Raw genomic sequence first — 13,656 nt, 5'->3', positions numbered from 1 at the left:
CTTTGCCTTTGATGTCTCACACACACACACACACACACACACACACAAACACACACACACACACACACCCTCTCTCCAGCCTCCTTTCCACGCTGACATGGTTTTAAGTGTCTTCACCAGTCTGCCTACTGCTTTCTGGACAATATCCAGCTTATGAATAGTATCTTCAGAATGTGGGTCCCACAATGAGACGTAAAATCTCTGCTGCAGCTATTACCAGTGTGAAGACGCAGGTAGAGATTAAGTTCCTGTGTGTATGCAGGTAGAGATTAAGTTCCTGGAGCTGTATTTTCATGCATTTCAGATTTCATCCCATATTCTCAAACGCCTTGCTGAAACCCCAGTGTATTACATCCAAGGCCTGCTTCTGATCTATCACGTTTGCTCTATCCAGAAAAGAACTAAAAAAGAAGGAAGGGTGCCCAGGAATGGGCTTAGCCAACCACATGGGGTTGACAACACAGGGATGGGCAGGACCTGTGCCTTCTTTGTCCTGGACACTAATCTATTCATTCTACCTCAGGTCACATTAACCAACATGGAAGCCAGAGCTTATCACTGACTCCAGCTGAGCTTCAGGTCAGGTAACAGGCTGATTTTAACAAAGGAGGTGGCGCTAGCAGTAAAGAGCCCATCTGCCAGTGCAGGAGACGCAAGAGATGCAGGTTCGATCCCTGGGTTGGGAAGATCCCCTAGAGGAGGAAATGGCAACCCACTCACTTCAGTATTCTTGCCTGGAAAACTCCATGGGCAGAGGAGCCTGGTGGGCTCCAGGGGTTGCAAAGAGTTGGACATAACTAAGCATACACACACAACAGAAGAGTTGGCAAGATAACATGATGTATGTCACTGCCCAACTCCAGAAGAGGCCAGCACTGAGCTTCTAAGGCCTCCTAGGTGGGATTTTGTGCAAAGGTCCTAAAGGGGTGGAAAGTGAAAGTGTTATTTTCAGTCATGTCTGACTCTTTGTGATCCCATGGACTACAGCCCACCAGGATTCTCTATGGAATTCTCCAGGCAATACTGGAGCGGGTAGCCATTCCCTTCTCCAGGGGATCTTCCCCAACCCAGCAATTAAACCTGGGTCTCCCACATTGTGGGCAGATTCTTTACTGTCTGAGCTACCAGGGTGGGGCAGGAGGGAAATGCTTCGAGTAGGTCAGGTGGATGAGGCAGTTCAAGGACAAAGTGAAAGCTTCCACAGGACTGGGCCGAAATGGGAATGGAGTGGCCGGGACAAGAGCCCCCTAGGCCCATGGTACTCAGCAAGGAAGGCTTTGTCGGGGGCATTTTGAACCCTTCTAGAGCAGAGTGTCCAAGAAACAAGGGTAAATTCCAGGGCCACCCCCAAGCTTGAAATAGCAGGGAACCTTACACACAGTGAGCAGATGGAGCTAGGACCCAGCCAGTATTCCTGGCTCTGGCCCCACGGAGGCACAGGGGTCCTGGGCAGTCCTAAGGAGACCAGAACTGATCCAAGAGATGACTGAGGCTGAATTTCCATCCATGTCCACCGGGGAGCAGAGTAAGTCTGACTCACAGATTTAAAAGCATGTGAAGCTGTATCTCAGGGTCATCAACACCTACCACATCTGCTGCTGTCACTCCGTGGAGCTTCCCCTTCTGATGGCATATAGTGGTGTGGGGGGACCCAAGCGCACTGCTTCATATTCACTTGTGGTAAAGTCTTCCTTTGACACAGCAAAGCAGCCTTTTCAGTCTTGCAGAAATTCACCTAACTAGACTGTTATCCATTCCATGTATCTTTGCTGGCTGTGTTCTAGAGGACATACTGTCAAATGCCCGGCAGAAAACCAAATGTCCTCTGTCTGCACATTCTCCATCTATCGGCACAGTGACCCACTGGAGAAAAGTGAAAGTAGGAAAAAGCAGAGGTTAATCTGGCCTGACTGGCTCTTGGCAAACCCATAATGGCTCAGAGAGGTCACTACTGTCTTTTCTAAGGGCTCGTCGAATCCAGTCAAACTCATCATCAAAGATCGGGCATCCCGCCCCCACCCATGTGCCCGTGCTGGTCTCCTGAGGTTTATGAGTCAAGAGTTCACAAGCAGACGATGAGACAAGTAGCACGAGGAGAACACAGGGAAACTGGAAGCCAGACCACTGACACACATTTTCCTTTTTTTTATTAAAAAAAAATGGTTTTATTAACAAGTCTAAAGAAAACTTTCATTGAATCAAGGGGTGTAATACAAATTATAGGGACCTGCATATAAAGCCTGGCACCGAATCTGGCCTTTTAGAAAGATTTATATATAAAAATATGCATTAAAACCTGCACCAGAAACAGTGCAGAAGTTAACTGACAGCCCCGATAGAAGGCCTTACCAAGGTGGTCTGGTCTATGGACACAGGGAGCTCTCAGCCCCACAGCTTCAGGGCTAAGACTTGTGACAACGCCCTGCTGGTCTTTGAAGGCAGGACTCCCGAGAGCACCAAAATGCCACAAGCCTGGCATAAAACAAAAATGGTGCTGGGAAGGCAGGCAGGTGAGAGTGCTGTCCTCCTCACCCTCCTTACTGGGCTCTGCACTCTTCGAGGATTCTGGAACTCTGCAGACAGACCACCATTAACTTTAGAAGAACTGTAACTTCCAACTTCTGCAAATGTGTTTTTTCCAAGTAAGATGCCTAATTCTAACTCAAGAAGCCAAGTTACAACTGGCCTGATTTTAAGGATGAAGAGTTGGTTCTGATGTTATTTTCTGCAGGTCAAGACCCTGACATACCTGCCAGAGTGGCTTTAATCACCACAGGAAAAAAAATGATGATAACAGCCTCGATCTAGTTCTGTCTTGGACCCAAGGCAACCAAGCAATTCTAGCCCAGAAAGCTACATTGCATGGACAGTGAAATGAAAAGCAACTTGGATCAACTTTGGAATCTGGCCCCCTCCCCACTCTGGGTGCAAACTATCCCACAAAAGGCAAGACAAGCCTTCGGGAGAATTTGGGTCAGTACAGGACAAAAGGAGGAAGACGTAGTTTCTTTACTGGTAGGCCTGACATTTTGGGTGATCAGGGTCAGGACTGTTTGACCACTGGCTTATTCACTCATGGACGGGCTACTGTCCTGGGTTAGCTCATCCTTTAGTTCTCTGAAAAGGGGCAACCATCCCTGACTCATCTCTGCTAAGCTGCTGCCCAAATAGCAGGGCTCCATAGCTTGGAGAAGGAAATGGCAACCCACTCCAGTATTCCTTGCTGGGAAACCCCATGGAAAGGTGAGCCTGGCAGGCTACTGTCCATGCAGTTGCAAAGAGTCGGACACAACTTAGCAACTAAACAACGGATGGGAAACACACAAATGAGGACCAGGAAGAAATGAGGGTGGTCATAGGGGAGCACGAGGAACAGCAAAGAAGGACAAAGAGAGGTGCCCTGTGGGCCTCCAGTAGCTGGCAAGGACAGCAGACCTCCCCAATTTCAGAGCACCTACTAGTTACTAAAAGGACGAGGAGGTGGGCGGTGGCGGGGGGGAAGTCCCTTCCTGTCAGACCAGTGGGTTCCACAGGGAAACCAGCTGCCCTGCCAGTTTTCTCTCCAAAAGCAGAATGATTTTCTCAGCTACCTCCAGGGTGGTTTTAAATTCCTTCCAAGTCCCCAGCCCGAATGCCTTGCTGTGTGGCAATCTGACGCTTCTCCTCAACTGTGGCAATACGTGAAGGGAGGATGAAAGGATTTGAGTCACAATGTAGGCAAAAAGCCAGGAGCCCAGTGGGGCAGCGCAGTACTGGACCCGAGAGCTCAGGGTGAGACAGGCGCTCCTGGTCACGGGGGATCATCACCACACATCCCAACAGACCAAGGTACCGAGGACATTTGGCTCAGTCACTACGGCTCTTTCGGGACAGGAGGCCAATCCTGGCGGCTCCTTCGCCAAGTCTCAGGGCATTTTAATCCACTTAAAAGTAACCTGACAACACCCTCTAGTGGAAATTATAAATAAAACAAGGGCTGTGTGTCCGATTTACTTTCTGAGGCCAGAGTGGTTTCCGGAGTCCCCATAAAATGGAATAAAATAACAAAAACAAAACATTTTCTTTAAGAATGTAATAATAAAAAAAGGTGGGAGTTCACAAGCCATCTGTAGGCCCCTCGGTGCTGAATCACCTTCTCTCCTCAGACACTGCCTTCAATACATCCTAAGAAAGGGGGGCACATTGTATGTGGGAAGGGTGCACTGATCCCCTTAGAGTTTGGGCAGACTGCCTGCTGGTGCCAGGATGATGCCAAACACATAGAAGAGGCCCAGCAGAAGGTTGAGCTTGGCAGTCTTTTGGGGCAGTTTGTTGAAGGTCTGGCTTCGGAACTGCCTCTCAAGGGAGAAGGCCATGGGGATGGTGAGCAGGGGCAGAGCCAGGCTGATGCTGCAGTGTACAGCCAGGATGCTGAAGACCAGGTAGGGCAGGAAGAGCAGGGTGTTGTAGAGCACATAGGACAGCGTGGGCCCGATGAGGATGGCGAGTGTGACGATGCCAGCCTCCCGGTCTGACTCCATGTCCCGGGTGTTGTTGGAATGGAGGATGGCCTCTGTGCTAAGGGCGAGGGGGATGGCGTAGAGCAGTGGGAAGACCGCCAGGGACCCCACCTGGACGGCGTAGGCGAACATCACAGCCAGCGGGCCGAACGTGATGAGGATGACGAGGTCCCCCAGAGCCAGGTACTTGAGTCCAATTCCTATGGTCAGAAAACCCAGAGAGTTGGCGTGAGATCAGGGCTGGAAACTGCGGGGCTGTTCTCCAGTGGAAAGGCAGGCTGCCTGTGGCTGGGCAGGGCATTTTCTTCTTAGACTGGGAGGCAGGGCAGTGGTTGTATTCCCCTCCCCTCCAGAGCAAAATCCAAATTCTCCTCTGGTGACACAGAGGGTCAGAAAAGACTAATCCTTTCACACCCAGTTCAGTCTGAGTCATCCCTGGGTTTTCCTTCCTGCTGTCCCTCAACAAAAGGGCTTCCCAAGTGGGGCTAGTGGTAAAGAACACTCCCTACCAAGGCAGGAGACATAAGAGACACAGGTTTGATCCCTGCCTGGGGAAGATCCCCTCGAGAAGGGCATGACAAACCACTCCAGTATTCTTGCCTGGAGAATCCCAGGGACAGAGGAGCTTGGAGGGCTCAAAGAGATATGACTGAAGGGACTTTGCATCCATGTCCCCCAACAAAGCCCTGACACAAAGAGCTGGGGCTTCCCAAACTAGTGGTTACCAGCTGGAGGGGGAGGGGGAGGGGCAGAACAAGGGTGGGGTAAGGGGAGGTCCAAACTACTGAGTGTAAGACAGGCTCCAGGATGTATTGTACAACAAAGTGAATACAGCCCGTATTCTATATAACTGTAAGTGGAAACTAATCTTTAAAAATTGTGTACATTAAAAATTGGAAAAGTTTTTGGAAAAAAGAGCAGGGGGTTCCCAGTCACACACAGTTCAATGGGGAGTCCATGAAGGCTCTCACAGGCCTTATAGTCCAGGGCTTGGCTTTCTTTCACCATCCACCAGCCCCGTAAGACACTGCTCCTGTCAGGAACACCGTGAGATTAGCCCCTCGTGGAATATCCATCCCAGCTTCTTCCTTTTCAGCCACAACCTCTGGCAGCATCTTCTGGTTTTGAAAGCCCCCAGTTAACCTCAGCAAAATTTTAGGGTTCCCAAACTCCATACAGAGAAACTTTCACCCATATAATAAGGAAGACAAGCTAAGAAGGTGAAGTTACAACACTGCTTCCCTCGTCTCTGGTTCCCGTGAAGTTAAAACGCTGAATGATCCCTCATTTTTCCCTCCTGTGCTCCTGATCGACCTCAAATCTTGTCTTTCAAACCAGCCCAGTTTCTCCATCCCCAAAGCCACGCTCCATCCTGCCTCCCTCTATCCCCAAGTCCAAGTCAGGGTCATCGTATGCGCTGCATTCCCACCCCCAACCCTCCGAGATGCTCAACTGGTCCCTCAGCTTCAGGTTTCATAACTGCCTCCCCTCCTTCATCCTGAATCGCATCTCCACAGTGCAGCCAGAATTTGTTGTTCAGTCGCTAAGTTCTGTCCACCTCTTTGCAACCCAATGGACTGTAGCCCACCAGGCTCCTCTGTGAATGGGCCTTCCCAGACAAGAATACTGGAGTGGGTTGCCACTTTCTTCTCCAGGGGGTCCTCCTGACCCAATGCGTCTCCTGCACTGGCAGGCGTGTTATTTACCACTGAGCCACCTGGGAAGCCCCTGCAGCCAGAATGGTCCTCTCAAAACACTAAGCTGGCTGTGCCCTTCCACAAACACATACCAGAACACCCTTATCAACAAGTTGTCCTCAGGGTAAGAACAGCCCCAACTCTCACCTGAGTCAGCCTTGGCCTGGCCCTGCCTCGTTCTGAGCTCTCCTCCCCTCCCCACCTCTACATCCTTCCGTTCCTCTCAGTTCCTCGGGGCCTTCAGACACTCCCCCACCTCCAGCCTCTTGCCTGGTCAACTCCTGTTCAACCCCTCAAGACTTTAAAGGTCATTCCTCAGCCGCCTTCCTCAGCCTGAGACCATATTCAGTCCCCTTGCAATATGCACCATAGCATCCTGACTTTCATAAATTCCACACTTGTAATTCTTTTTTTTTTTTTTTTTGGTGCCGAGTGGCATGAAGGATCTTAGATCCTCAAGCAGGGATTGAACCCATGTCCCCTGCAGTAGAAACACGGAGTCCTAAGCACTGGCTCTCTGGCGAATTCCCACACTTCTAATTCTTAATCTCCCTCTCTCCCACAAACCAGTATGTTTCACAAGGGCACAGCTGGCTCCTCAAACCTGACAGGCTGACCTGAACACAGAGCTACAGTAACAAGCACCTGGAATTTGGGACCAAGATCGTCAAAAATGTCCCACTAGGACTGAAACAGGAAAAGGAGCGCAGGAAGAGCAAGAAGCACCCACTCAAAGAAGCGACCCACACATATGTTGATACAGAAGCTTGGGAAACCTCTGATCTAAAGAAGTTACTAAGACATGGCCCCAGGATCAGAAAGTTAAAAAAAAAAAAACAAAAAACTATTGGATCATAAATTGCATTTTAAACAATTAAATATGAGAGATATTATCTGTAGGGAATCTAAAGGCTTGGCAGCTGAAGAACAAGACGCAGTGCAAGTTTACCTCCAGACTTGTGGTTGGGACTCTTCAGTGCTAAATGACCATGGCTGGTTCTTGGAAATGAAGCATCTCTGGGATAGGGTATAACAGGCATGGTCCCTGAGTCCCACCAACACCCAGCAAACTCATTCTGTACTCCCCACGCAGTATTTTGATAAATAATTTGGTTGTGGGAGGACACGCCCTACAGGAGGAAGGTCTCTCCAGCAGCATGTGAGCTCTAAATGAGGAAACTGATGTCTCGTGTGACATCTCACACATTTAGGCAACTGCCCCTGCCCAAGGAAGATGACAGGCAGGATTGCTCCAACTACTGATCCAGCAAGTTTCTCCACCAGCTGCCCATTCCTTCGTTTATTTCCTCAGATCTCCAGGCAGACCTTGGGACTCTATGGAAAGAAACAGAACAGCTCTATAGCTTTGAGTGACATCTGGCGACAGTACCCAAGAACACCTCGTTAAGTCGCCTGGCAAAAAAAAAGACGTGAACAAGGCTGAACAGGAAAGGAGTATGTTACCGATTCAATGGACATGAGTTTGAGCAAACTCTGGGAGATAGTGAAGGACAGGGAAGCCTGGCGTGCTGCAGTCCATGGGGTCACAAAGAGTCGGACACAACTGCGCGACTGAACAACAGAAGGTTGAAGAGAAACCTGTGCCTGCAAAGATAAGCCCCCACCTTCAACAGACCTTGCACAAAAACCAACCACAAAGTTCAGCTGAGGATGAGAGGTCTGTCAACCTTCTTGAGGTTATCTGACACTAGAAAATGACACAGCCTTTGAGCCGAAAGTCCTGTTTTCAGCATGTATGACCCAAGGCTCACGAGCTCCACCTGATTCAGAGGTGTGGCCCACCTGGGAGTTTCCTTTTAGGCATCCCCTCCTCCCAACACCACTTTCCACAGGGCCCAGCACAGTGAAATCCCGGGCCAGTTCTCTACACAGCCAGCCAGAAGGAATTTGTTAAAACAAATCGAAATGTTGGCAAGGACATGGAGTAACTGGAACTCTCATGCCTTGCTGATGGGAAGGTAAACAAAGTAGAAGCACTTTAGGAAACACTTTGGCAGCTCATAAAATTAAACGTCATCTACCCTACGACCCAGTAATCTGATTCCTAGGCTTTTACCCAAGAAAAAACAAGCACAAATATCCACAGAAGACTTGAAAAGGAATGTTCAATCATGATAGCCAAAATACGGAAAAAATCCAGAAGTCACTGAACAGAATAACAGATAAACAAACTGTGATATGTTCATACAATGGCTACCTCTCAGAGATACAAGCAACTACTGACCACATCACAACACAATGAAACTCAAAAACAGGCACAAGAATTCATACTGAATGATTCCATGTACATGAATCAGGCAAAAGGAATCCATGTGAAAGAAGTAAGAACAGTGGTTGCAGTGGTTCCCACTAGATGGAGAGAGTGGAGCTGAAATGGAAGAAGCACAAGGAAGCTTTTGGGGGTGATGAAAATGGTCTGTATTATGATGGGGTATGGGTTATCAATCAAACCAGCCAATCTTAAGAGAGATCAACCTTGAATATTCATTGGAAGGACTGAGGCTGAAGCTGAAACGCCAGTATTTTGGTCATCTGATGCAAACAGACAACTCACTGGAAAACTCCCTGATGCTGGAAAAGATTGAGGGCAGAAGGAGAAGAGGGCGTCAAAGGATGAGATGGCTGGACGGCATCACCGATGCAACAGATATGAACTTGGGCAAACTTCAGGAGATGGCGAGGGACAGAGAGGCCTGGTGTGCTGCAGTCCATGAGGTCATAAAGGGTCAGACATGACTGGATAACTGAACAACAACATGAGTTATACAGCTGTATGTATTAATATTTGTCAAGATTCATCAAACTGTAAGGTTGAAAATCCATGCATTCCACTGTTCATCAATTATATATCAATAAAGCCAATGTCAAAAAAAATCATGTCAGATTACGTCATTCCTCCACTCAATACATTTCAATGTATCCCCATTTATTCGTTCAATAAATATTAAGTACTGACTACATGCCAGGCGGGCACTGTTCTGGACACCATGGGGTTCAGCAGAGAACAGAGACTAAAATCCCTACCCCCAGGGAGCTTACAGTCTAAGTGGGAAGGTAACTAACACAGTAAATACTTTCCGTGGTTAGAATGTGATGTGTGCTGTGTAGAAAAAGTAGAGAAAAGCAATAAGGAAGATAGTGTAGAGGAAGGTAGTGTAAGGAAAACACAGAGAGGGAGTGTGATTTTATTTTTTTCAGCTGCTGCAGAAAGCCTTATTGTTTTGTAGTTTTAAATAGGGTAGAAAAAAAGGCCTTACCAAGCAGCTGACATTTGAGCAAATGGGTGGTGGTTAGAAAACAAATCATACACATAGGTGGGTAAACAGCGTTCTAAACAGAGGAGAGAGCATCTGCAAAGGACCGGAGGCAGGAGCATGCCTGATGCATCCCAGATACAGCTGGGAGGGCAGTGTGGCTGGAGCGTGGTGAGGAGGAGCGCAGGTCAGAGAGCTGGGGGAGGTGGGGGGTGAGAAGATAATGCCAGGCCCTGGGAGTCATTGTAAAGACTTAAACGATATGGGAGCCAAGGAGAGTTTTGAGCAGAGGACTGACACGGCTACAGAAGTACTCTGGCTGCTGATCCAGGAGCACCCTGAAAGGGACAAGGGTGGATGCACAGAGATCGGTAAAGCATCAGCCGCAATAATCAAGGGAAATGACAGTGGCAGTGGTGGGAGGGGATGAGAAGTGGTCTGGCCCCAAATGCATTTTATAAGGAGAGTCAACGGGACTTGCTGACAGTCTGGATGTGAGATGTGAGAAAGCAGAGTCAGGGGTGATGCCCAAGATTTGCAGCCTGAAGAACTAGAAGGATGGAGTTGCCATCGAGTGAGAAGGGGAAAGCTGAGGGTACAGCAGGTTTTGGGGGGGAGAAGATCAAGAATTTGGTCTCAGACACGTCAAGGTTGAGATGCCTATAACCTCTAAGAGAAGTTACTGAAGTTGGACCTTGGGGCTTCCCAGGTGCTCCAGTGATTAAGAATCTGTCTGCCAGTGCAGGGGACATGGGTTTGATCCCTGGCCCGAAAAGATCCCACATGCCGAGGAACAACTAAGCCTAAGTGCCACAACTAATGGGCCTACACTCTAGAGCCTGCAGCTGCAACTACTGAAGCTGGTGTGCCTCGAGCCTGTGCTCCGCAACAACAGAGGCCACCACAAGGAGAAACCCGAGAACCACAATGAAGAGTCGCCCCGGCTCACCACAACTACAGAAAGCCTGTGCACAGCAACAAAGACCCAGCACAGCCAAAAGTAAATAAATAAATAAGAAGTGGGATCTGAGTTTGGAGTTAGTGGAGATATCTGGTCCAGAGGTAGAAATCTGAGACTCACCAGCTTAATAGATGGCGATAGAAGCCATGAGAGTGGCTGAAATCGCCAAGGGAATAAATGGAGCTAGAGAAAAGAGGTCTAAGGACTAGGCTTGGGAGTGACGAGGAACCAGCTGAGACTGAGGCCCTATGAGACCAGTATGATCTAGTCCCTGCCTCCCTTGACGGCTACATCTCAGCCTCCCTCTTGATTATGCTGGTCTTTCAGCAAATCCTGAGAAGCCAAGCCCTTCCCTACCCCAGGATATTTGCATCTGCTGTTCCTTCAGTCCTGAAGGACCTGACTCAGACCCCAATTCTGCCCCGTGGCTGGCTCCTTGTCCTTCAAAGCTTAGTTTAAGTGCCACCTTCACAGAGGGCCTCTTTCCTCCACCAGCACCTTACACATTCACTCAATTTCAGCACTCTACTGATTTCCCTCACAGAACTTTTTACACCTGGCTGCCAGATCACCAGTCAGTCCTGCTTTTCTTCTTTCTCCTTCCGATGCTCCATCACAGTTCCCTTGGCCAGTCTTCTCCTCTCACTTCTTAATATTGGGGCGCCCCGGGGTATCTGTCAACAACCCCTCCTCTGGGCTCTCACCCTGTTGTACAACGTAATCTATGTGCAAAGACTCTCAAAAGTCTCTATCTCCAGGTCAGACCTCTCCTCTGAACTCAGACTCCACATGGAGATCTGATATATTAAGATGTCCAAAGTCAATGTCTCCATTTTCTCTCCACAAACCTATTTTCAATCTTCTCTCTCTCACTCCACATCAACTTCACTATTTCAGTTGCTCAGGCCAAAACCTTAGAGTTATGTTTGTTTGGATGTTTTTTTTTTTTCAGAGATGTATTTAATTCCTGTTCCTCTCCTGTCTCACGTCCCATCTATTAGCACACCCTGCCTACCTCCAAGATATATTGGGAATTTAACTACTACTTCTCTCTCCACTAATCCCACCCTGATTCAAGCCACCAGATATCTCTTGCCTGTTTTACTTGACAGATTCCTGGGTGTTCCTGCTTCTCCCCTCGCCCTCCTTTATCCATTCTCAATAACTTAGCCAGAGTAATTGTTTCAAAACACTAAGGCCTATGTCATCTTTGCGCCACACTGCCTTGCCCAAACATACTGCTTTTACTTCACCTCCTTTTACTGTCTCCCTCGTGCACACCCTGGACTCCATGCTGTTCTCCAACATTTTCAGGGACACTCCTGCCTTAAGGCCTTTGGCAACTGCTGTTCCAACATACTCTTCCTGCAGATAACTGCTCAGCCATCTCCCTCATCTGTCACCTCCTACAGTCTTTGCTCAAATGTTACCTTCTTCCAGACACCTGTTGAGCCAACTCCCTCACCTCCCTCTCACAATCTCTGATCACGTGTTATCTTTTTCTGGCTGTGCCAACGGGCCTATATACCGTATATATGAGTTATTCCTAACATCCATAAGCCAAGCCAAAAATGTTATCCCCCAAATCCACATGGCCCAAACATTATAGATTCCACATAAAATGGCCTAATTCAGAAAATAACCTTTGACACTTCTTCGAGAGCCCTATAATTCCTAAGTAAACTGTAGTTTTCATGCAACTAAGACTTGCAGCAAAGAGGCCAACTTACCTCCTGTGTAGAGAAAGGAGCCAGACAGGCCTCCGAAGTAGATGAGCGCTAAGTGCTCCAGTTTGAGAGGGGACAGACAGTAGAGGCAAGCGGCACAGACACAGCCCAAGGTGTAGAGGAAGACTCCAAACCGAACGACATCCTGGGGCTCCAAGATTCGGTCCACCAGGGTCCTGTCATCACTCTTTTTGTGGTCAATGCCCTTGGAAAAGTCGTAATAAGTGTTGACCAAATTGCCAGCCCCGTGCACCGCGAGGACAGCTATGGCACAACCCACCAACAGCCTGGGATCCAGGACGCCTTGGGATCTGTATGCCAGGGCACTGCCCAGGGCCACCGGGGTAAGTGAGGCGCTGAAGCTCCAGGGCCGCAGGGCCAGGACATAGGAGGCGCACTTCTGCCTCCACGAGCGCTGCGGAGGTCTGTCCTGCTGAGGACAGCCGTTCCCCAGCAGGTCTCTGTCCTCGACCTTGGCCGTCTCTCCTGCGTGGATGTTAATCTTCTCCGCCATGGAGGCTGCACGTGTGTTAAGTCAGTAGTAGTCAGCCACCCACTGCGCAGCGTTCGCACTAGGGCGAGGACGGACGGGGCGGGGCGACGGACCTGACCTTCTTCGCTTCCACCATAGACAGGGATGGGGAGGCGGCGGGGTCCGGGGGCTGCAGCGAGTGGGCCTGGCACCCCAGGAGGCCCGGCGGCACCGCCCCGACCTCCTGTCACCTGTGTAAGCCTGCTTCCTGACCCCAGCCTCGCCCGCCCTAGAGCCCGAGCACGAGCCGCGACCGCCACCCCGGGGCTGCCAGGGCCGCCGGGACCGCCGGGGCCGCCATCTTGTGCGTCCGCCACCTCAAGCCCGCCGGGAAACACCGGCCGGCAGCGCGGCCCTGGGCCTGGGCCAGGGCCGAGGCGGGGTTAGGGGCGGGGCCCTGGCGGGGCGGGCCCAGATGCCTAGGGGCGGGGCCGAGGTAGGGTGGCGATCCAGCAGCCCCGCCCTTCTGTTGCCCAAGATCGGGGACGCACAATTGCTTTGAGTCTTGTTGAAAACGACTACAAATGCATGTCGCTTTACGACTTACCAGGAGCTTTCACTCATGGAAATAGAACTCATTCTGTTTTTCATTCAACAAAAGTTAATTGAGCCCCCACTGTGTGCAGCAAGATTTATTGAACACCTACTGCATACTGCTGCTGCTAAGTCGCTTCAGTCCTGTCTGACTCTGTGCGACCCCACAGACAGAGGCCCACCAGGCTCCCCCCGTCCCTGGGATTCTCCAGGCAAGAACACTGGAGTGGGTTGCCATTTCCTTCTCCAATGCATGAAAGTGAAAAGTGAAAGTGAAGTCACTCAGTCGTGTCCGACTCTTAGCGACCCCATGGACTGCAGCCCACCAGGCTCCTCTATCCATGGGATTTTCCAGGCAAGAGTACTGGAGTGGGGTGCCATTGCCTTCTCCCCTACTGCATACAGCAGTGAACAAAACTAGGGAGCATGTA

At 49.8% G+C, this 13,656-nt stretch overlaps 1 protein-coding gene across 1 annotated transcript; it reads right to left on the bottom strand.

Moving 5' to 3' along the window:
* Positions 1 to 2,153: 2,153 nt before the first annotated feature.
* Positions 2,154 to 13,040, bottom strand: UBIAD1 (UbiA prenyltransferase domain containing 1). The gene is made up of 2 exons (XM_040263426.1): positions 12,163 to 13,040; positions 2,154 to 4,699 (listed from the first exon to the last, which is right to left on the bottom strand). The coding sequence occupies exons 1-2, from the start codon at positions 12,671 to 12,673 to the stop codon at positions 4,212 to 4,214; spliced, it is 999 nt and encodes a 332-aa protein (XP_040119360.1). The 5' UTR covers positions 12,674 to 13,040; the 3' UTR covers positions 2,154 to 4,211.
* Between the last annotated feature and the right edge of the window lie 616 nt (positions 13,041 to 13,656).

The sequence above is a fragment of the Oryx dammah genome, unplaced genomic scaffold, assembly GCF_014754425.2.
Source record: "Oryx dammah isolate SB20612 unplaced genomic scaffold, SCBI_Odam_1.1 HiC_scaffold_21, whole genome shotgun sequence".
Lineage (NCBI taxonomy): Eukaryota > Metazoa > Chordata > Mammalia > Artiodactyla > Bovidae > Oryx > Oryx dammah.
This window is presented reverse-complemented; position numbering and strand designations above follow the sequence as displayed.